Raw genomic sequence first — 23,808 nt, forward strand, 5'->3', positions numbered from 1 at the left:
CTGTTTTGGATATGCATTCACTAATTGGGTTGTGTCCAGCAGCAGACGACGATGAGATACCTCAGGAGTTACTACTTGGGAAACACCAATTAAACGAGCTGAGCAGCGAATCCGCCAAAATCAAAGCCATGGGCATCACCGGCAGGGTAGTGGCATCTTTAGATCAACTGAGCTACTTCTTATGTTGGACAGCATTATTGCATTCTCAATGTATTTGTTTTCTTTTAGATCCCATCCGACAAGCTGGTGAAGCTGCTCAACATACTAGAAAAGAATATCCAGGATGGATCCAAGCTCTCCACTATGATCAACCATGTGAGCTCCCGTTTTCTAGATAGCGTATATCCAGGGGTTGGGGAGTAACTAATTACATGTACCTAGAATATGTAATTTTATTACAAAATTTACGGAATTATAATCTATTGAATTGCTGGGAGAAAATGAGTAATTAAATTGGTTGCTTTGACAAATTTGAAATTTTTACAATTTGATTTACATTTGAAAAAGAGCAGCAAAAGATCACTTCCTCCTTCTTAAGCTGACATCTGTGATTGGCTCTCTCTGGTCATGTGCTATTCTGCTTTCGTCACAGAGTGACATCCTTGTGGTGCAGTCTCATAGTTTTTCTGAGATTTTGAAAAGGTTAGACTCATAGTTAACACTTTCAAACAAAAGAATGTTGACTTTTGAACAATTTTATGTCTGTCTAAACCTAAGCAGCTCCCCCTTCAAACTGCACTACATTATTGTTATATCGATTATAAAGACCTCCTCTCAAATAGACACCGTCCACAAATAAACACCTGATACTCTTTGCAGTTTAGCCAATAACCACTTTTTGACGACCTTGAGTGTAAACCTTTGACTTATGTAGAGGCTTTTGCGGTAACAAAAAATGAATTGGTCTCCTTTCCCAATGTCAGGACCACGACGCCGAGGATGAAGAGAGGCTATGGAGGGACCTCATCATGGAGCGAGTGACCAAGTCGGCCGATGCGTGCCTCACGGCTCTGAACATCATGACGTCGGCGCACATGCCGAAGGCTGTCTACATCGAGGATGTCATCGAGCGGGTGCTGCAGTACACCAAGTTTCATCTGCAGAACACGCTCTATCCTCAGTACGACCCCGTCTACAGGGTGGACCCGCACGGGGGTGAGGATTGAACAGTTGTCTGATAATGATGCCATTTAATGTTTCCGTCTGGGGGGAATAATACTCTATGTATCTAATCGTTTAATCTAGGTGGCTTGTTAAGCTCTAAGGCGAAGCGTGCCAAATGCTCCACGCATAAGCAACGTGTCATTATCATGCTGTACAATAAAGTGTGCGACATCGTGAGCAACATCTCTGAGCTTCTCGAGATCCAACTGCTCACTGACACCACCATCCTCCAGGTAAAAAGATCAAGATAAATTCTACTTTCTTGTCTGTGTACATAGAGTGGTACCTCACGGGTTCAATACAAAACATTCCATAGACACTCAGAACAAAATTTCCCATTGAGATCATTTGTTTTTGGAGTAATTCGTTCCAGAGTTTAAAGTGCCACCATCAGAAAAACTTTCTTTACTGTACAGGCAATGTAGGTAACCTGTCGACATTATTAAGGCATATTTATCCTGGAGCTTTAAGGTACAACTGTATTAATAGTATCTTTTTCTGCTCTTTTTACTTCATCTTTGTTCCCCCCTCAGGTTTCCTCAATGGGAATCACTCCATTCTTTGTGGAAAATGTCAGTGAGCTGCAGCTGTGCGCTATTAAACTTGTTACAGCGGTAAGTGTTCTGACATTTACCCAAAAACAACACCCAAAATGCACAACTGTAAAAGTGTTAAAACAGCACGCTTTGACATTTCCTCTTTACAGGTGTTCTCGCGCTACGAGAAGCACCGGCAGCTCATTCTGGAGGAGATATTCACGTCACTGGCCAGGCTGCCCACCAGCAAACGCTCCCTCAGAAACTTCCGGTATTGTTTCTTGGATTAGATAATAATGACAGTAGGACCCTCCAGTAATATGAGGCTGTGACACTGATCATATGCCATACTCTTTCAAGGTTGAACAGCTCGGACCAGGATGGCGAGCCCATGTACATCCAAATGGTGACCGCCTTGGTGTTGCAGCTTATCCAGTGCGTTGTCCACATACCCAACAACAAAGACACTTTAGAGGAGCATGACAGCAAGGTACGAGAAAATACACATGCTCCCACAGGCTCTCAATGTAGTTAAAGCATGTCAGTTACAAGCATAGCTGTTCTTGCTGAAGTTTTCTTTATTTAATTTTATGAATTTCCAGGTGGACCACGATTTGTTGATTACCAACTCATATGAGACGGCAATGCGAACAGCGCAGAACTTCCTCTCAGTATTCCTCAAAAAGTAAGCGCCTCCCTTTCCATATTTTTGGGTTAGAAGAATGCTGGTATTTCTATTTGTAATTAAAGTGAACCTTCCAAAGTGGAAAACAATATGTTCTGTGATGGTGGTTACATTTCTAAACTATTTAAATAATGTAACGTAGATTTAATTTGTTCCAAGTTCTCGCTTAGAGGCAGTTTTTCAAAATAACATTTTAATTTCCCCAATTGTCCATTATGAAAAGAACAACTGTATAATACAACTAAAATAAAGTAACACTATTCACCCTTTGAAGACTTCTTGACAGCCACGTAATGGACAGAAAAGGTTCTCTGATCATTTTCATTTGAGTCATTAGCCATCATGTTTCTAGCTACATGCAATTTATGTTAGCATCAGCTAGGTCAAATGTAATGTCATATTTAATTGTAGTGCTCCTATTGTACTGAGACGCCAGATGCTTTCCTATGTCGCAGTAACTTCCATTTTTAGTTCTATTGTTATCATCGCGCTCTTTATCATCAATGGTACTGTTTGGCGGTGACATCACAGGGGCGTAAGCAAAACACAGTTGTGGAGTTTTTAGGTAAGTCTTTTTAGATTTGCTGACATCACGCACGTTGACTGCTTTTGTTTTGACTTTTGAGGTACATTTTGCAAACTCTTTGATTTTTTAGGCAGCACAGTGACCTAGTGGTTAAGATGTCTGTCTCTCATCCTTACACCTGCTATTGAAAATGGTTGGAAGGATGGTTGAATTGTACTACTATTGGTTTCACTTGGGGAGGTCCATTTTCTAAATTCTGTTTAGACTTTGTTTTGTTGTTTTACTTTTCTGTTGTAGTCTCACAGTTATTTTCCCCTTCTCCTCCCTCAGATGTGGCAGTAAGCAAGGAGAGGAAGATTACCGGCCACTGTTTGAGAACTTTGTCCAGGACCTCCTCTCGACGGTTAACAAACCAGAGTGGCCTGCTGCCGAGCTGCTACTCAGTCTGCTTGGCAGACTCCTGGTTAGTGCGATCCGGCTATTTTGTCAGTTCAATATTTTTGGCCTTTTTGTAACTGATCCTCTGAGCGTGTTTTTTTAAAATGTATTTTATTTTTAATTTTTTTCCTCTCCTCTCCTCTCTTTAAGAATTACATGGCAGGCCTCTCGAATAGTGTCATGGGGCATAGGTGTATGTCCTACTGCATTTGCCACTTGCACGGATCTGCGCACTAATTGACAAGTGTAATTCGGCAAAGGAGTTATGAAGTGCCGCTTCCAGATGTTAAATTACAATTCATGCTTTTATTGGCGCTCGCATTTGTCTACACATTCTGGTATCGTGCATGTCGGAGCCACTTACTTTAGTCGCAACGCCTTAGCTCCACTCACTATCGTCAAGGTAACAAAAGCCTTAATTTATAACTGCTACATACTTGATTGCTCTGTGAAAATAAACACAATTGGGGTGGGGGATTTTTGGATTGGACGATGTCTCCACTGCATGCACCAAATACAAGAATCCACTCCACTAATGGACTCTATGCACGCAGCAGTTCCTCTTTTGGGGTAAGGAGGCATTTGATAACTTCTAGCCGCCAGGCAAACACATGGTGGACAAGATGGGAAATGTGTTGAAACTCAAAACCATTTTGAGGTTGAACATATCGGCACACCGCAGTGTTGGCTGGAGGAGCTGTGCCTTTGTCTTTAAAAAGTAAAAACGTTTGAGAAAATTTCAACTTCGAAAAGTACCAACGCTGAACAATTTAATATACCTATTGCACAACCCCGCGTTATTGCAGATTTAAAGAATAAAGTTATCTTTCCATCAGCCAGTAGCTTGAATTATACGAACAACCCTAACTTTTCCCCCAGAAATGCTTAATGTGTTGCCGTACATATGGTCCATTGGCAAGTGTAATTGGTAGCTTGGTGATGAAGTGCTGCCTTCACAAGTGAAATACAATCCATGCTTTTTCTGCCTTTACACATGCTTCACTGTTCACCCTCACATTTGGGACTTGGGACTTGTGAGCCATCCCCACAGTGGATGGATGAATTCACACTTTGTTTTGTATTTGTCCTTGTCTGTGCTGCACATTGTCAAAAGATAACAAATGGCGTGTTTGATTTAAAACAGGTGCACCAGTTCAGCAACAAGCAGACGGAGATGGCACTCCGAGTGGCATCTCTAGACTACCTTGGCACCGTGGCCGCACGCCTGAGGAAGGACGCAGTCACCAGCAAGATGGACCAGCGGTCGATTGATCGCATTCTGCAACAGGTGCAATGAGCCCATAGCTATCATTGCGTTTGTAACACTTGCTTATTATAATGAAAGATCAATATTTATCTTTGTGATCTTTCTGCAGTCTCAGGGTGGTGATGAAACCCAGCAGCTACAAAAGGCACTCCTGGACTATTTGGAAGAGAATGCTGATACAGATGCCTCCCTAGTGGTGAGTTTTAATTAGTACCAAAGATGGCTTCAAACAGTTTTTGGGTTAGATTTAGCCTCACCTTTTCCCTATTACAACCCCAATCCCAATGAAGTTGGGACGTTGTGTTAAACATAAATAAAAAAAGAATACAATGATTTGCAAATAATGTTCAACCTATATTTAATTGAAAACACTACAAAGAAAAGATATTTAATGTTCAAACTGATAAACTTTATTGTTTTTAGCAAATAATCACTAACTTAGAATTTTATGGCTGCAAACGTTCCAAAAAAGCTGGGACAGGGTCATGTTTACCACTGTGATACATCACCTTTTCTTTTAATAACATTCAATAAACGTTTGGGAACTGAGGACACTAATTGTTGAAGCTTTGTTGGTGGAATTCTTTCCCATTCTTGCTCGATGTACAGCTTCAGCTGTTCAACAGTCCGGGGTCTCCGTTGTCGTATTTTACGCTTCATAATGCGCCACACATTTTCAATGGGAGACAGGAGTCTAGTACCCGCACTCTTTTACTACGAAGCCACGCTGTTGTAACACTTGCAGAATGTGGTTTGGCATTGTCTTGCTGAAATAAGCAGGGGCGTCCATGAAAAAGACGTTGCTTGGATGGCAGCATATATTTCTCCTAAACCTGTATGTGCCTTTCAGCATCAATGGTGCCTTCACAGATGTGTAAGTTGGCACTAACACAGTCCCATACCATCACAGATGCTGGCTTTGATCTTTGCGTCCATATCAGTCCGGGTGGTTCTTTTCCTCTTTGGCCCGGAGGACACGACGTCCGCAATTTCCCAAAACAATTTGAAATGTGGAGTCGTTGGACCACAGAACACTTTTCCACTTTGCATCAGTCCATCTTAGATGAGCTCAGGCCCAGAGAAGCCGGCGGCGTTTCTGGCTGTTGTTGATAAATGGCTTTTTCTTTGCATAGTAGAGTTTCAAGTTGCACTTACGGATGTAGCGCCGAACAGTATTTAGTGACATTGGTTTTCTGAAGTGTTCCTGAGCCCATGTGGTGATATCCTTTACACATTGATGTCGTTTTTTGATGCAGTGCTGCCTGAGGGACGAAGGTCACGGGCATTCAATGTTGGTTTTCGGCCATTCCACTTACATCCAGTGATTTCTCCAGATTCTCTGAACCTTTTGAGATATTATGAACCGTAGATGATGAAATCCCTAAATTCCTTGTAATTGTACGTTGAGGAACGTTGTCCTTAAACTGTTCGACTATTTTCTCACGCACTTCTTCACAAAGAGGGGAACCTCGCCCCATCTTTGTTTGTGAATGACTGAATTCCTTTTCTACCCAATCATGGCACCCACCTGTTCCCAATTAGCCTGTTCACCTGTGGGATGTTCCAAACAGGTGTTTGATGAGCATTCCTCAACTTTCTCAGTCTTTTTTACCACCCGTGCCAGCTTTTTTGGAACGTGTTGCAGCCATAAAATTCGAATGATTATTTGCTAAAAACAATAAAGTTTATCAGTTTGAACATTAAATAATGTATGTTGAACATGATTTGCAAATCATTGTATTCTGTTTTTATTTGTGATTAATACAGCGTCCCAACTTCATTGGAATTGGGCTGTAGGATAAAAATCGTGTGTGTGTGTGTGTATATACCAGTTCATAGACGCTATTGTTTACACATGGAAGTTAGAGTTTACCACTATGAAATAGATTTTCCTAAAAAAAATTTCCCCTTTTTTATTGAAATAGTTTAATGTGGACTTAGGTGGGAAAAAAGATTTATGAAGTTGAACATGGACACACCCACTTTGTTTTTTGGATGTCCAACGACAAATGCAGTTATAATTTCAGAAAATAGTAAATAGTGTGAAATGTTGCTTCATGCTTTGAATGAGTAAACATATCGCCATCTGGTGGACAAAAAAATATAAATATAAATAAGCTGTATCTCAAACCAGAATAAAAGATTGAGGCCGATTTTGCTTTTCTAGTTTGCTAGAAAGTTCTACATCGCCCAGTGGTTCAGGGATGCCACGACGGAGGCGGAGAAGTCCATGCGGAATCACAACCCAAAGGACGACGACTCCTCGGACGGGCCGCAACACGCCAAGGAGATGGAGACCACGGGTGAGATCATGCAGCGCGCGGAGAAGCGTAAGAAGTTCCTACGCAACATCATCAAGACCACACCGGCTCATTTCACGACGCTGAAGTAAGCCCGCATCTCAGCACTGGACTCGTGTGTTGTGATTGCGTCTATTTTTTTGTGTTGCATGTGAGTTTTGTAACCTCATCTGCTCCTTTTCAAGGATGAACTCTGACACTGTGGACTACGAGGACTCCTGTCTAATTGTGCGTTATTTGGCCTCCATGAGGCCGTTTGCACAGAGCTTTGATATTTATTTAACACAGGTAATCAATGAGAACTCCTACCTTGTGTATTTTCACCACGTATATATTCGTTGTATATTCAGTTCATTTCTAGGGAATTTAGTCCATCTTGAGCAAAGTTAACGATGATAATTGTTCAGGGAAACCTGGGAGAGGCATTGGATTCATAGTCATCCATTTTGTTTATTTAGTACAGTACAATCCAAATGCAGCTTATGGTATCAAGTGAGCGGACCTTATTAACTACTGTTATCAGAAAATCCTTTAAGTGTTCAACATTTTTACATTCTTAACTGTCAATACAAGCATAAACAGTTAACTAATGAATAGTATAAAAAAGTCAAGACTTGAAATTTGCTGATATACAGTATAACATCCACTTTGGAAGCTCTATTGTACAGTATTTATGAATCATGCTCAGTGGGATACATTGTGGCCCTTCAATTGCTAGATAACTTTATAAATGAATTAAAATCACTGTATTTTATTCATATTTCTTTTTTTTTTTTTTTTATCTCTCTCCCAGATATTACGAGTCCTTGGAGAAAGTGCCATAGCCGTAAGGACTAAAGCCATGAAGTGTCTATCTGAGGTGGTGGCCGTGGACCCCAGCATCCTGGCGAGGGTACTTGCCAATGTGCCTGTTGAAGACTACCTCCCCATTTCAATCTCCTATCTTTTTTCATGTGGTACACTGACACTACTTTCTCTACCTGTGCAGTCCGACATGCAGCGCGGAGTCCACGGCCGTTTGATGGACAACTCCACGAGTGTGAGAGAGGCAGCTGTGGAGCTGCTGGGCAAGTTTGTGCTCAGCAGACCGCAGCTCACCGAGCAGTATTACGACATGCTCATAGAGAGGATCCTGGTAAGTGTTCGTACATTCCATATATACCAGGGGTGTGCAAACATTTGTGCTTAAGGGCCACATTTAATTTTCATTCATTTCATTCATAGATGTGGTTAAAAAAAACAAGTTAAAATGAAGATAAACACTGCATAAAATGGATGGATTTTCATGTAAAACGTGTAAAATAGTTTATTTCAATAATAGAATTATTCATTTTCATTGTTGTTTTTTATTTTTCATTACTAATTAACCAATGTAATACAATTATTAAATTTTAACAATAAAATAACCAATTATTTAATTCAATAAATCAAGATAAATACGTTTTGATTCATACATTTTTGGGGGGAGGGTGAATGCAAAAAAATATTATAGGACTTGATGATTTCACTGCATCATTGTTAATGAATCGAGCGAGCAGTATGTGGTCCCCGGGCCATACTTTGCCCACCCCTGCTGCTGCCGCCGCCATGTTATTACACTGTCCACCCTCCTTTTTGAAATGCAAAAATCTGTGGTGCAACGTAAAGAAAAAGAAAAAAAAAGAAACTGTCACAGAATCATTATCGTAACAGATTGGATTTGCTCTTTGTTTCAAACGCACACCCTCCTAGTCTTTCCAGTATCTGGAAGTGTTAGATTGATATTGTTATGCCTGTTGTCATGGAAATCTTCCCCAGGGTTCATGTGGAGGTCACCCTCCACTGCAGTCTTACATTGCCACCTAGTGTTAGAAATTTATTACAACACCCCACTCTATTTAAAGGAGAATTAAACACAAGATGTAAAAACGTTTCTATATTTAAAATGTGCATATCTATCAGCTGCTCTTTACTTAAATCAATTAAGTATTCTAAAAGTATTCTTTTCACTCGTGAGAGTGCATTTGTGAGAAAGTGACGCGTCACGGCTGAAAAAAAACATCAGTAAATATTCAGCAACGACGAGCTACATATTGTATTTCATTACATGTACAAAAGCTACATAATAAACTATGAGCATAAAGCTCATCTACATGTACTTACCAAGTTGTGAGCTGATATGAATATGAATCAGACTACTGTGTTTTGACTGGTGCTGGCATATACAGTGTATTCTTGCTTTTAAAAATGTTGGGGCTTACTTCCCCTAGAATATCTCCTTTATACAAAATGTGTTTTTATGATCTAATTTGTGGCCCACAGGACACTGGTATCAGTGTTAGGAAACGAGTGATCAAGATCCTGCGAGACATCTGTTTGGAGCAGCCCACCTTCAGTAAAATCACAGAGATGTGCGTCAGGATGATCCGAAGGGTCAATGATGAGGAAGGGATCAAGGTAATTTAATGTCTGTAAATTACGGCTACAACTCACGATTATTTTAATAATCGATTAATCTGTCTTTCATTTTTTCGATAATTCCTTTTGAGAGGCAGAAATCACAAGCATGAGGACAATTTTGAGTTTAATATGGCCTAATTGATTATCAAAAATTGTCATCGATTAATTTAATCATCCATCGATTCAACGTTGCACCTCTAGTGTAAATCACACTTGATGTCTTCTTTTTTCATAGAAATTGGTGAACGAGACATTTCAGAAGTTATGGTTCACGCCGACGCCAGCCCACGACAAAGAGACCATGACCAGAAAGATCCTCAATATCACCGACGTGGTCGCAGCGTGTCGAGACACCGGCTATGACTGGTTTGAGCAGCTTCTTTCCAATGTAAGTGTTTTGGCAAGAGCCCAGCGCTTTGCTAAACGACTTGTTGAAATTAACCATGCCGCCATCCTGTCCCTTTGGCGTTAGCTTCTCAAATCCGAGGAGGATGCGGCATATAAACCGGCCAAAAAGGCCTGCGTTCAGCTGGTGGACAATCTGGTGGAGCACATCTTGAAATACGAAGAGTCTCTCGCAGGTAAGTTAACGATTTCAGATTGTACATTGATGGTGCCTCAAAGGGTGACTTTCAAAACAACATTTTACATTGTGATACATTAATTCATTTGGGTCCAAACTGTCAGCATCATAAACACTTTATGCAGGCCATGTTTTAAACCAAATATGCATTTTTTTCACAATTTAAAACAGTTGTCACACTCTGGTTCAAATCGTTTCTCTCTCTTGATGATGACCGGGCGGGGCATGCAAGAAAGTGTTGCCAAATGTTATGGAACATCCCGATTTTGTTCCCGAACTCACTGAACGTTGACACCTTAGACTGTAAAACTGATTGTTCTGGATATTGGGGAGGGGGGGGGGAAATACAAAAATCCAGCATCTGAAATTACCGGTGCGTCACATTGAACAGCTGCTTGGTGCACGCTGTTTTATTACGGCCCCTGGCTACCTAGCCGCAGAAGCGAAAGTTATCTTTGCATCCAGTGTCAACGCATAATAAGTCACTGATCATCGCTTCCATGGTAGCGAATAAGCTACACATCTTACCATGCTTCTTACAAAAGTGTCACGAAGGGAGGATGAGAAGTGGCTAGGCGAAGACGATGTCAAGCCATGCTAATTGCTAAGCTATCGTTACAAGCAGTCACAGAACATTGAAATAAGTGATTTAAGTGGTGAAACAATACACTTGTCACTTAGGTCTGGCTGGAACTGTGTTTTCGTGGAGAATAACCAACTTTGAACAACAAAACAGGCCAATTAATACATGTTTAGAGATATAGGTATAAAATAATACACGTCTACACAGAACGCCTCGTCTGAACCGGAAAGGAATTAGTACATCACTGCACACGTCATTTAAGAACGTGGGCAGGTTAAAAGTATTATTATTAGTAGTAGTAGTAGTAGTAGTAATAAATATTTTTAATATAAGATAACCTTTATTAGTCCCACAATGGGGAAATTTGCATAGTTTCAGCAGCAATTGTGGATATAGGAAATATGTAATATAAATAGCATGCATGAGAAGACGTAATTACATTTCTTCTTCTTACCTGTACTTCTTGTACATGTAAAAGAAGTACATGGCACAAAATAGAAACCAAAACTATGGTCCATACATAAACTCTCCAATTCAATCTATCGGCAATGTTGTTTATCTGCAAAATAGAGTGCACCGTTTTAATTTGCACGTTTATCTCATTAATCTGCGTGAATAGGCTTTTTGTTTTTTTAACCAGGGCTTGAAACAGAATTGGCAAATGTGAATTAATTCATAGACACCGATATTTTTGATGATAGAACGTTGAAATCTCATACACTGGTACTTTGATTCAGGCTGCAACTGCATCCACCATTCTAAGGTTGCAACATGTACTAAAAACATTAAAATGACAAATATTGAAGCCATATGATTGTAACTTCGCACAGAAATGTTCTTGACAAAATTTTGAAAATATGGAAATTCAGACAAATTTGGACAAATTGTTCGGAAAGTTAATGTTTAAAGTTTCATAATGGATAATTAATGGTAAATAAATAAATACCAACTTCCACAGTCATTAGTCAAGCCTTTGATGTTGTCAGAAATGAATTCTTGTGAAGTGCGTTTGATGTCCCGATTTACGACAGACACTTAAGTTTTGCCGGAAATATGGGTGGAATTTCAAACATTACGTTTTAGGGCATTCAACCTTCAGGGTACCGCTGTAGTTGCACTGAATAAATATCGATACTTCTTTTGTTGCACAGAGAGCAAGGGTGTGAACTCCACCCGCCTAGTGGCCTGCATCACCACCTTGTACCTGTTCAGCAAGATCAGGGCCCAGCTCATGGTCAAACACGCCATGACCATGCAGCCTTACCTAACCACCAAGTGTAACGTAAGTGCTGTATTTGTATCAATACTTTCTCTGCGTATTAGCTCACCTTAATTGTCGTTCAAACTAAACGCACTTGTGTTTTCCGCAGACTGCCAACGACTTCATGGTCATCTGTAATGTGGCGAAAATGTTGGAACTGGTGGTGCCTCTGATGGAGCACCCCAGCGAGACGTTCCTCGCCACCATAGAAGAGGACCTCATGAAGCTCATCATCAAATATGGCATGACGGTACATTAGACTCTACAATAATACTCAATGTTTCCCAATCTAACCAAATAGTTTGTCCAAGTTCATTAAAATATTCAAGGAATTTGTCTCTGGTAGTTGGAGCCACTCTTGTACTATAAGAAAAAAGTCATCCATCCATTTTATATGGCGCTTATCCTCATTAGGGTCGCCAGTGAGCTGGAGCCTATCCTAGTTGACTTTGGCCATGAGGTGTGGTCCACCCTGGACTGGTCGCCATTCAATCGCAGGGCACATATGGACAAACAGCCAGTCTCACTCACATTCATACCTACAGACAATTTAGAGACTTAAGTGAACGTGTGTGAAAGTGAAGTGTTTTTGGAGTATTGGGGAAACGGAGTACCCAGAACAAAACCAAAAAAAACACACGCAAGCACAAGGGAGCACATTCAAACTCCACACAGAAAAATGTTTAGTTGAACACAAAGTTATTTGTCTGTTATATGTATGGCAAAACAGGTCGATACCTGGGTAAATTGTAACTTCTACCATGTACCGATGTATAAATGGAGTGAATGTGAATCTCTGTAAAGCGCTTTGGGCACCGTGACCGTGATGTGTCGACGAAGCGCTATAGAAGTGCACTCCATTCACCATTACTGGAGGAGCATTTAATTGTGCCTATCACTATATGTTGCTGCATAGATACATGAACAATTATACATTATTGGAGTAAATAAATAATTTGTATACCCATTAAGTGAAATTGGATAATTGTGGCATAATGTTTTGGAAACAAAATGTTTACGAGAGCTAATGGGATGAAATGTTCCACTTTTCTATAGGTGGTCCAGCACTGTGTCAGCTGTCTGGGTGCTGTTGTCAACAAAGTGACACACAACTACAAGTTTGTCTGGGCCTGCTTCAACAGATTCTATAGTGAGATACACATTTTTCTAATGTTTTCGCTTTACTGAACTTCCTAGCTCACCATTGCTGCTTTTTTCCTTTGATGTACAGGTGCACTTAATAAGCTGAAGATCCAGCATCAAGAGGATCCGAACAGCACGACACTGGTAGCAAACAAGCCTATCCTGCTGCGATCGCTGTTCACCGTGGGCGCCCTGGGTCGACACTTTGATTTTGACTTGGAGGAGTTCAAGGGCCCCACCAAGGTAGCATACTGGTTTTTAATAGTTTTGTTTTTGAATCAATGGATCGATCGATTGATTGATTGTGATGTAATGGACAAACGTCTTGTGACACAGACCTTGGTTGCCCCTTAAAGAAACTATGTATCTTTTTTCTTAATTTAAAAAAAAGTTGACAGGTGTCTTAATAGCTTGTCTGTGATATGCTTTTGCCAAAATACCCCAAGGATCAAGACCTATAGGAAGAACGTAATCACCCATCACGTGATGAGTAGCGCTGTGTGGGATGATGGAAGGATATTGAAAGTGCCCACTAATTGATTCAGTATAGGCTTACAGGAAGTCTGTGTATTTTTTGTTTTTGTTTTTTTATTCACAATGTTGACGCACCATAGGCTTGTTACGCACTCATGACTTTGATGTGATGGTTCAGGTTGGCTCCTGTAAGTTGACTCATTCAGTTTAAGTGCAATAATACGTCTGTCTACAAAATTAAGTTTAGATATGCCAAGCTATTTAATAATATACAAAACAAAATTAAACAAAGACCTCCAAAAATTGCTGCCAGCATGCAGTCAGAAACAAAGAGTTCCTGGGTGCCACACCTAAATCATTTACGGGGCACCTTATATACCTTTCTCCCACCCCACAAAGCACCACTCAGGTGGATGATAAAAATGACTCCACCACACAGGCTATAGAATGTCTTTCCGTAAGAGTGGAAGCTTTAATAGCTTCAATAAGTGCACTAACTTCATATTTTGTGTTTTGTTTTCACGTCCAGGAGGCGTAATGGCCACGTCCCAATACGTTTGTCCATATAGTATAGTAGTAGAATTTGTCCCTTGGCAGCCTTTGTTTCACCATCTTGACACGCGATACATGGCGATCTTTTTATGTGGTGTACAGATCATTATCAAGGAGAAGGTTCTGGAGCTTCTACTATACTTCACCAAGCATGAGGACGAGGTAGTTAAGACCAAAGCTATTATTGGCTTAGGTAAGTGCAACATTCTGTAAATATGAACTTGTTTATAGGGGTTTACGATTAAAGTTTGGAGGTTAAAAACGGCAAGCAGGCACGCTCATTTGCCACCATACTTACTTTTTTCATTGATTGTTTGTTTTTCAAACAAATATTTACTGTAATTATTATGTTACTACTGCGTTAGCGTGGGTTAGTAATAGACTGCGCAGCATTCCCGACTTGTGTACAAATTGGAGTTACGTCGACACCGTACAAACGGAACTCCGTTGTAAACCGAGGGCCCCTGTATATTCAGGTGCAACTTCGTTTATCATGGAAAGCTTAATTCATTTCAGTGACTCAATTCTAAAAGTGAAACATCTTGATTGAATTTTTTTATAATTTTAATGATTATAGCTTACAGCTAACAAAACCACCAAATTCACATTCTCAAAATAGAATATTACGTACAAAACATTAAAAATCTTCTTTTTTTTTTTTTTTTATTGCGTAGGGATTTGCCTCCTAAAAAGTATTTTCCTGTGTTTCCTGTGTATGTATAATAATAGTTTCACTTTTTTAATTTAATATAACTGAAATGGGTGAACTTTGCTTCGATATTCTACAACCCCAATGCCAATGAAGTTGGGACGTTGTGTTAAACATGAATAAAAACAGAATACAACGATTTGCAAATCATGTTCAACCTATATTTAATTGAATACACTACAAAGACAAGATATTTAATGTTCATACAAATTAACTGTATTGTTTTTAGCAAATAATTATTAACTAAGAATTTTATGGCTGCAACACGTTCCAAAAAAGCTGGGACAGGGTCATGTTGACCACTGTGTTACATCACCTTTCCTTTTAACAACATTCAATAAACGTTAGGGAACTGAGGACACTCATTGTTGAAGGTTTGCAGGTGGAATTCTTTCCCATTCTTGCTTGATGTACAGCTTCAGCTGTTCAACAGTCCGAGGTCTCCGTTGTCGTATTTTACGCTCCACAATGCGCCACACATTTTCAATGGGAGACAGGTCTGGACTGCAGGCAGGCCAGTCTAGTACCCGCACGGTTTTACTACTAAGCCACGTTGTTGTAACACGTGCAGAATGTGGTTTGGCATTGTCTTGCTGAAATAAGCAGGGGCGTGCATGAAAAAGACGTTGCTTGGATGGCAGCATATGTTTCTCCAAAACCTGTTTTTAAGCATTAATGGTGCCTTCACAGATGTGTATGTAACCCATGCCATTGGCACTAACACAGCCCCATACCATCACAGATGCTGGCTTTTGAACTTTGCGTCCATAACAGTCCGGATGGTTCTTTTCGTCTTTGGCCCGGAGGACACTACATCCACAAATTCCAAAAACAATTAGAAATGTGGACTCGTCGGACCACAGAACACTTTTCATCAGTCCATCATAGATGAGCTCAGGCCCAGAGAAGCCGGCGGCGTTTCTGGGTGTTGTTGATAAATGGCTTTTGCTTTGCATAGTAGAGTTTCGAATTGCACTTACGGATGTAGCACCGAACTGTATTTACTGACATTGTTTTTTTTAAGTGTTCCTGAGCCCATGTGGTGATATCCTTTACACGTTGATGTCGGTTTTTGATGCAGTGCCGCCTGAGGGATCGAAGGTCACGGGCATTCAATGTTGGTTTTCGGCCTTGCCGCTTACATGCAGTGATTTCTCCAGATTCTGTGAACCTTTTGATGATATTATGAACCGTAGATGATGAAATCCCTAAATTCCTTACAATTGTACGTTGAGGAACATTGTCCTTAAACTGTTCGACTATTTTCTCACGCACTTGTTCACAAAGAGGTGAACCTCGCCCCATCTTTGCTTGTGAATGACAGAGCAATTCAGGGAAGCTCCTTTTATACCCAATCATGGCACCCACCTGTTCCCAATTAGCCTGTTCACCTGTGGGATATTCCAAACTGATTTTCCTCAACTTTCTCAGTCTTTTTTGCCACCTGTCCCAGCTTTTTTGGAATGTGTTGCAGCCATAAAATTCTAAGTTAATGATTATTTGCTAAAACAATAAAGTTTATCAGTTTGAACATTAAATATCTTGTCTTTGTAGTATATTCAATTAAATATAGTTTGAACATGATTTGCAAATCATTGTATTCTTTTTTTAAATTTATGTTTAACACAACGTCCCAACTTCATTTGAATTGGGGTTGTAGTTCAATACTCAGTGTATGAGATGTGTTTGAGGGCCCTTGAATCTGGTGTATTCTCAAAATGTGTCAACATGTCGTTGCTTGCATCGTATAGGCTTCCTTGTCATCATGCATCCCAGCCAAATGTTTGTGCCCGAAGTGAAGTCCTTATACAACGGTATCCTGGCTGACAGTGCCTCGTCCATCAATCTCAAAATCCAGATCCTCAAAAACCTCCAGACGTACCTCCAGGAGGAGGACACGCGGATGCAGGAAGCAGATAGAGAATGTACATTTCACAACCCAATGAAACGCATCATGTGCTACATTAATACTGTATTGTCTCATCGGGGGGAAAATGCTATCTTTGCAGGGAAGAAGCTTTCCAAACAGGAGGATCTGAAGGAGATGGGGGACATCTCTTCGGGGATGAGCAGCTCTATTATGCAGCTTTACCTCAAGCAGGTGCTGGAGGCCTTCTTTCACACGCAGTCCAGTGTACGGCACTTTGCACTCAATGTCATTGCACTCACACTGAACCAGGGCCTCATCCATCCAGTGCAAGTAAGGCGCTTATTACCATTGTAGCCATTCTCACACTAATATTTCAGGACTAAATTGAAGAACACTTTTAATCCAATTTGTGCGTCAGTGTGTGCCGTACCTGATTGCCATGGGAACCGACCCAGAGCCCAGCATGAGGAACAAAGCCGATCAGCAACTGGTGGAAATCGACAAAAAGTACACAGGATTCATCCATGTGAGTTGGCAATACTGTCATCCCTGTTTATTCACAGTTTGAGATTCGCCTATTTGCTTTTTTTTCTGTGGAACCTGTCTCCAGGTATTTGCATTTTTTGTGCTGTGTCTGAAACACCCTAAACACCAAAGCCCTGTCAAAATAGGAAAGTAGTACAGTAAGTGTCAAAGGAATTATGTGCAAGTGTTGTATCTCGACTGAGACGAGCTTTATTTGTTGGGAGTTGCTAAGTTTGTTTTTTAGTGGAAGTCACAGCAAGTGCATGCATTTAGGGTGCATTATTTTGAAATATAATAAGCTGTAATCCATTTATTTTTAAGGGTAATGTTATAAGATTAGTTGGGGTGTATTTAGTGTTTAAACTATTAATATGGGCAATTCTAAACATGGGCGGTGTGTGTCAAGTACTTGGATTTTCGGCGCAGGTTTTGGCTTCTTTTCATTTTCCTCCTATTCCACGAGCTCTATTCTATTCTGTGTCACAATAGACGTTACCACACAACTGCCTATAAAGCAGATGTGGCATTTGTAAAGCTGACATTTACGCTGGCCCTGTTCTGCCTAATTAATTGATTACTTTTCATTTCACCTGATTGTATCCTGTACAGATGAAGGCTGTGGCTGGGATGAAGATGTCATTCAACCTGCAGCAGTCCATCGAGAGGTCTCGGAAGACCATCATACGAGGCTACAGGCAGGACGAGACTCACTCTGCACTCTGCTCGCATCTCTTCTCCATGATCCGCACCAACCGGCAACAGCGGCGAGCCTTCCTCATCTCGCTGCTGAACCTCTTTGACGACAGCGCCGTGAGTCTTGGCAGCTTGCAAGCTTAAACCTAAGGAATGTGAGCTTTTTTAACATCAGCCAATCCTCCTTTTCATTACGCAGAGGACCGAGGTTAACATGTTGCTGTTCATAGCGGACAACCTAGCCTGCTTCCCATACCAGAGCCAGGAGGAGCCTCTCTTCATCATGCACCACATAGACATCTGCCTGTCGGTTTCTGGCAGCAATCTTCTTCAAACCTTTACGGAGGTAAGCAGCGCTAGCCCAAACACCTTGTCTGTTAAACTCATTCACTGCCAGACTTCCCAGTTAACATGGATATTTGACTTCTAAAGCCGTCAATGGCAGTGAATGTGCTTTTAAAGACATACAGTGGAATCTCTAAAAAATGGTACAAGGTGGTTGGAGTCCAGCCAAAATTCTCTGCATCAAAACTAACTAAACTCAGCGAATTTGTGCTTTTTCTTTAGTACCAGTGATGGCAAAATGGAAACGTGTCATAGGAGAGTGGTGTGCCTGCTCAGTACTATAGGAAGCATACATTTGATTACATATAAGTTACATACACAAACTATTTTTACCTTGCTCATTTAGCATAATGCCGCCAGATCAAGGAAGTTTACCAGAAGTTGCCGTTTTTACTGTCAATGTCCATTTTGGGTCTTCCTGAAAATTTCTAGTCCTCCTGTTGTTTGTTTGACGGATCCTTCAATATCGGGTCTTTTTATTGTGAAACAGAATTCACCAACTGTCGGATTGTTCGCCCACTAATAGGGAACGTGAGTGGAAATGACAGGTGGCTACTCAATCACACAGAGGAGGGGACGCGGGTTAAACAAAAGAGGAGGATATTTTGAGAGGCTGGTCCTGCGCTCCCATTCAATCACTTGCCACTGCGCGTGGCGTTCAATGCTCATGCACTTTTTGGCCAGACTGAGCGCAAGCTTAAATCCACAGTTGAATTATAAATTTGAAATATAGTTAAGTATTTTCTTAAAACACAACATGTATGCTTTTATATGCCGTATTTGCGTTTGTGGGCGGCCCCCGCCCGGTTGCTCACTCAGAACTCGGAAATGCACTTCCAGCATTGTGTTAAAGCTTATGTTTACTAAGTCACCCTCCATGAAATTGGCCTGAACACAGCACAATTCTGCTTCTGAAATGCTCAGGATTTTTTTCAAAAATAAATTAAAGCCATTAATCCTTCAACTCCTCTTAGTTTGAACCAAAATAAGAGCAGCAGATGTTTAATCTTTTTCTTGTTTTTTTTTTTTTTTTACTACATTTAAACATTTTGATATGATTTTGAAATTTTCAAACAGGTCAATGTAATCTGCTCCATGTTTGGTCATTTAAAAAAAAAAAAAAAAAGTATTGAATAAAAAGAACACAAAACAAAATAACCAAAATAATGTCAGCAGAAAAGGTTCTATCCAACTGTTTTTTTTTTTTCCATTTGGCCCGTAGTATAATATAGGAGGGTGAAAGGGTGAGTCGTCTTAGATCATTTTTGTTTTATTATACAGCGTTTAAATTGTCTATATTATCCATACTTGTATGACAGGAATGTGAAAATATTACTTAAAGATTGCCATTACAGCCAATAAAGGTTTTTATCACACGTTGAGTCTATAACTACTTAATTTGCTTTACATTAGATCCTATGGGGAACGTTGTTATGAAATTAGAACAACTTGGAAGTCAACCAGCATCACAGAATGGATTGTGGCCGACTTTGGAGGTTCTACTGGATGAACACAAATTGGAATGATGATTTGTGGTCATGTGTTCTTTCCTCTGTCCAGCTCTTGTTAAAAGAGCCAAGGCGGAAGGAGAAGCGGGTGAAGGAGGAGTGGAAGAGCACATCAGACGGGGAGGATGACGAGATAAGAATGAACTGCGACTCCCTCAGGAGTGACGAGGGGCACAACAGCGAAGACGACGACCTCGTACGGCGGCCCGCAAAGCCCAGAAAACTGGTCGCTGACTCTGCAAGCTCCGATTCGGAATCCGACTTGGACGATTTGAACGTGGATGATACGGAGAGGGTCATGAGGCGTCTCCCAGACAATCCCGCTAGCCTCTTGGACTTTGCTAACTCTGTTCAAGGCATCCTCTTGCTGCTGGTGCTCAAACAGCATCTGAAAAACCAGTATGGATTCTCAGACGGGTACGCACTATAAAACCTCCGCAGGTTCTGATATTACACGTGCACTGTTTGTAACCCTGTGTTGCTCTTCTCACAGCAAAATTCAAAAGTACTCGCCAACCGAGTCGGCCAAGGTATACGACAAGGCGGTGAACCGAAAAGTCAACGTTTACTTCCACCCGCGACAAACCCTCGACTTCATCGCCAACAACATGGCGTGTGCCACGCTGACAGAAGATGTCAAGAGGCGTATTGTCAAACAGTACCTCGATGTAAGTGATGATGGGAATAAATTGCATGAAGGTAAATTTAGGGATGCACCGAAACTTCGGTCACGAAAGATTTTCAGTCAAAAATGACCTAAAAGTGCATTTTCGCTTTTTGGTCCAAAGACTTGAAACAACACGGCCGAAACAGGATGATTCACACAAGCAAACAAACACGGGCAGCCTGTGGTTGTGTGCACTGTTGTAAACAAACAAACGGCACGTCGACATTGAACAGTCGCCCAACCTCCCAGATTGAAACCAGATTATGTCAAAATGTCCACTCAAACAAGGCAATTACAGTTTTGACTGAAAGGCTTTTAATGTTTGTCCTGGATGTAGTTCAAGGTACTAATGGAACATCTGGACCCGGACGAGGAGGACGAGGAGGGGGAAGCGTCAGCAAGCGCCAACATTCGAAACAAAGCCATAAATGCCCTGCTTGGAAGCTCGGGCCCCTTGTTGGGACCCAGTCCGCGCAATCAGGCGGGACCAGAGACCGACGACGACTACAGCGATGGCGACGACCGGACCCCAGGGGTAAGACTGATGGGGAAACACCTCGTCGCAGTCTCGCGGAATCCTTAATTCTCCAAAACCACTACTACAAACACTGCATCGTTAAAGTTTGTATTACTTCTTATATTGCTATCAATTACTGTTGCGCACCAACATAAACACAACACCTCCCCTAAATCATGTTCAATCGCAACCTGACAACAGAAGAGGCTTGACTAGTTAACCAAAGCTAATGACGGTGGTTACATAATTTTCCTAAACTCTCTACGAGCCATGAGTGATGCAATGCAAAAAATGATGAGTTGACCAAGCAGTGTTATCTGTGGAAATGTATCTGCATGCAAACTTACCTTCATGACTGATAGGCTTCCTTCTGCAATGACAAATTATAGTCATTGATTCTTAAAACAAACAGGCCTACTCAAATGCCTATTTTCAAGAGGTCTCAGACCAGTTGATTTGGTCCGCACCCAAGTTGGTTTGCTGTTTTTACTCTTCAATTTAACAGCAGCAAAGTGAGGAAAACAACGAGAATTCGGTTAAAACTAACTGAAGGGTGCTTGTGTGGAAGCGCCCTTAAACCAAAACGTTTTGTCAATTGCTGTCCAAACTTTGGTCAAGAGTGTGCGCAGCAACACCCTGCACTAATGTAGAGCCTTCTTTTGGCGGGATTTACGCTGAAAGTCAAATTGCCCAATGCCTGCATCCGATGTTTTTATTTATTTTGTTATTTTATTTCTTTTATTTATTTATATCCGATATGGCAGTGTTTACATTCATGGGAAACGTACACGTTAGGCAAATTACGGGAACCCGTGCTATCCGCCGGGGGATAGGGACTGAACCAATCGACGGTGCCTAAATGAAGCTCCTTCCCTCAGTTCAACATAGTGCTTGGCATCAATATGCTTCCAGATGGTGCTAAAGCAATTTTTGATGAGACATGGCTTTGGCCTGAGTAAAAAAGCAGTGAATTGGTATAATGTGGGAGGAAACCGGAGTGCCTGGAGAAAACCCACACAGGCACGGGGAGAACATGCAAACTCCACACAGGCGGGGCTGGGGATTGAACCACTGACCTCAGAACTGTGAGGCAGACGCTCTAACCAGTCGATCACCGTGCCGCCTAGGTTTACAAATATCTGGAACAAACTTGTATGAGTGTTTCAATAGTGTGTGGGGGGAAAAAAAGTTTAGTAGTGTGAGAGGATCTTTCAATTTATTGGGATGCAAGACTACATTTTAATTACAAATTTTAGAGGAGGACATCTATCCCTCCCACCATCATGAAGTGTGCCTAATTGTGCCATCTTTGTCCTCTTCCCCCTCGTAGTCCTCTCGGAGGTCGAGGCGAGCGGGCGACCAGTCAGACCCCGGCCGAATGAGCGAGACGGTGGAGGTGATGGACGTGATCGCCCTGTGCTGCCCCAAGTACAAGGATCGGCCGCAGATCGCCCGCGTGGTCCACAAGACCCCCAGCGGCTATGCCATCCACTGGATGGCCGGCTCCTACTCGGGGCCCTGGGCTGAAGCCAAAAAGCGCGACGGCCGCAAACTGGTGCCTTGGGTGGACACTATCAAGGAGTCAGACGTCATTTACAAAAAGATTGCCTTGACCAGCAACCACAAACTGAGCAACAAAGTAGTGCAGACTTTACGCTCGCTGTACGCAGTGCGGGAAGGAGGAGCGAGCTAATGGCTCCTGTTGTTTTTTGTTTTGTTTCTCAAATTCTTCCTTCTACCGCTCCCCCGCCACCTCCATCCACACGGCCAAACTTCACTGGATTCTCACCCTTCCTCTTCTTCATTTTTGTATGAAAAACACGACACTACATACTTTTACATGAGTTATTCTTTCAAAAAAAAAAATTATTATTATATGAGAGGGACTGCTCATGTTTGTGTGTATGTGTACACGTACAGAGAGGATATAGGATCCAGAAGGCATTGAAAGGAAATAATAGGCTCCAATTTATACCCTCTGTTGGAAGGCTTTTACCAGGAGAGACCTGGAGGGGGGAAATGTTTGGTCAACATTGTCGTGGGAGCTCCTTCGCTGTTGTGCAGCCGATTCTAGTCGCTCGTTTCTACTCCCACTGTATTATAGTTTAACACAAACGGAAAAACTAAAAAAATGTTTATATCTCTGAAGACAGAAAACTGTATTAAAAAAAAAAAAAAAAAAAAAAGGAATAAAACCCTAAGTGAATGTTGAAAATTAGTCTTTTTGATGTTCTTATTAAAGTGTTTTTTGGAGTTTATTATACTACTAGCACCTAATGTTTTTTTTCCTCTTCTAGCTTTTAGATATTTGAAAGAAAAAGACACAAAAAAGGAGAGAAAAAATATTTTTTTATTTTTGTTCACTTTTATTTGTCCATGCTGTACAATGGCAGAGTCCTGAATATAATTTATTCTATTTCTAACTACGCATGCAGTATATATGTGGCCTAATGCAGGAGGATATTTTGTAAATGTAGATTTTTGTTGTATTAGGTCACCTTAGTCATAAAAGGAAAAGGGGATTCATAACCTTTTTTTGGGTGCAACAAATACTGCAATAAATTTTCTACTTCTCTTTGTCACTTGTCTCAAAGTGTCAACATCATCTTTCCATTTTTTTCAAGCTAGTATATCAAATATAGAAAGTGCAATTGTAATTGGATTGCATTGTATTTGTGAACAAATTTGACTGCTACAGGGTATCCTCAATTTAAGATGGTCACACTCCCTATGCCAGCAAATTTCTACATTATGCGCCATTGTCATTATCACTATTTGTAAGAAAAATACTTTAAAACCAATGAAAAATAGTTTGTACGACAGTAACTGAGCATGCTTTCTTGTGCTATGTTACCACATAGTCTGAAGAAGGGCTGCCCGTCAGAGAATTCAGGATGACCTTTCACACAACTGAAATTCTCACGCACTACTGAAATATATAAATGAAGATATAGTAATTGGTCAGTACACGCCACGGATTTCATTTATTGCGGGGATTTTCTCGAACGTAACCAACGCGATAA

The 23,808-nt window shown here is 41.0% G+C and overlaps 1 protein-coding gene across 2 annotated transcripts in view; it reads left to right on the top strand.

Moving 5' to 3' along the window:
- Positions 1 to 23,367, top strand: part of nipbla (NIPBL cohesin loading factor a) — a 44,076-nt gene extending 20,709 nt beyond the window's left edge. For both annotated transcript variants that reach the window (XM_061767966.1, XM_061767967.1), the window contains exons 17-48: positions 43 to 146; positions 229 to 315; positions 924 to 1,155; positions 1,246 to 1,397; positions 1,698 to 1,778; positions 1,871 to 1,971; positions 2,061 to 2,190; positions 2,303 to 2,385; positions 3,242 to 3,374; positions 4,494 to 4,637; positions 4,726 to 4,812; positions 6,784 to 7,004; positions 7,102 to 7,204; positions 7,710 to 7,808; positions 7,905 to 8,051; positions 9,218 to 9,352; positions 9,591 to 9,743; positions 9,828 to 9,936; positions 11,673 to 11,803; positions 11,892 to 12,032; positions 12,839 to 12,932; positions 13,014 to 13,168; positions 14,054 to 14,144; positions 16,412 to 16,585; positions 16,670 to 16,860; positions 16,949 to 17,056; positions 17,665 to 17,865; positions 17,948 to 18,094; positions 19,654 to 20,018; positions 20,095 to 20,269; positions 20,606 to 20,803; positions 22,116 to 23,367. In XM_061767966.1, the coding sequence (XP_061623950.1) occupies positions 43 to 146; positions 229 to 315; positions 924 to 1,155; positions 1,246 to 1,397; positions 1,698 to 1,778; positions 1,871 to 1,971; positions 2,061 to 2,190; positions 2,303 to 2,385; positions 3,242 to 3,374; positions 4,494 to 4,637; positions 4,726 to 4,812; positions 6,784 to 7,004; positions 7,102 to 7,204; positions 7,710 to 7,808; positions 7,905 to 8,051; positions 9,218 to 9,352; positions 9,591 to 9,743; positions 9,828 to 9,936; positions 11,673 to 11,803; positions 11,892 to 12,032; positions 12,839 to 12,932; positions 13,014 to 13,168; positions 14,054 to 14,144; positions 16,412 to 16,585; positions 16,670 to 16,860; positions 16,949 to 17,056; positions 17,665 to 17,865; positions 17,948 to 18,094; positions 19,654 to 20,018; positions 20,095 to 20,269; positions 20,606 to 20,803; positions 22,116 to 22,478 (4,835 nt within the window). In that variant the 3' untranslated portion in view covers positions 22,479 to 23,367. The remainder of the gene's footprint in view (positions 1 to 42; positions 147 to 228; positions 316 to 923; positions 1,156 to 1,245; positions 1,398 to 1,697; positions 1,779 to 1,870; positions 1,972 to 2,060; positions 2,191 to 2,302; positions 2,386 to 3,241; positions 3,375 to 4,493; positions 4,638 to 4,725; positions 4,813 to 6,783; positions 7,005 to 7,101; positions 7,205 to 7,709; positions 7,809 to 7,904; positions 8,052 to 9,217; positions 9,353 to 9,590; positions 9,744 to 9,827; positions 9,937 to 11,672; positions 11,804 to 11,891; positions 12,033 to 12,838; positions 12,933 to 13,013; positions 13,169 to 14,053; positions 14,145 to 16,411; positions 16,586 to 16,669; positions 16,861 to 16,948; positions 17,057 to 17,664; positions 17,866 to 17,947; positions 18,095 to 19,653; positions 20,019 to 20,094; positions 20,270 to 20,605; positions 20,804 to 22,115) is intronic.
- Positions 23,368 to 23,808: the final 441 nt, after the last annotated feature.

The sequence above is a fragment of the Phyllopteryx taeniolatus genome, chromosome 3 (genome assembly GCF_024500385.1).
Source record: "Phyllopteryx taeniolatus isolate TA_2022b chromosome 3, UOR_Ptae_1.2, whole genome shotgun sequence".
Classification (NCBI taxonomy): domain Eukaryota; kingdom Metazoa; phylum Chordata; class Actinopteri; order Syngnathiformes; family Syngnathidae; genus Phyllopteryx; species Phyllopteryx taeniolatus.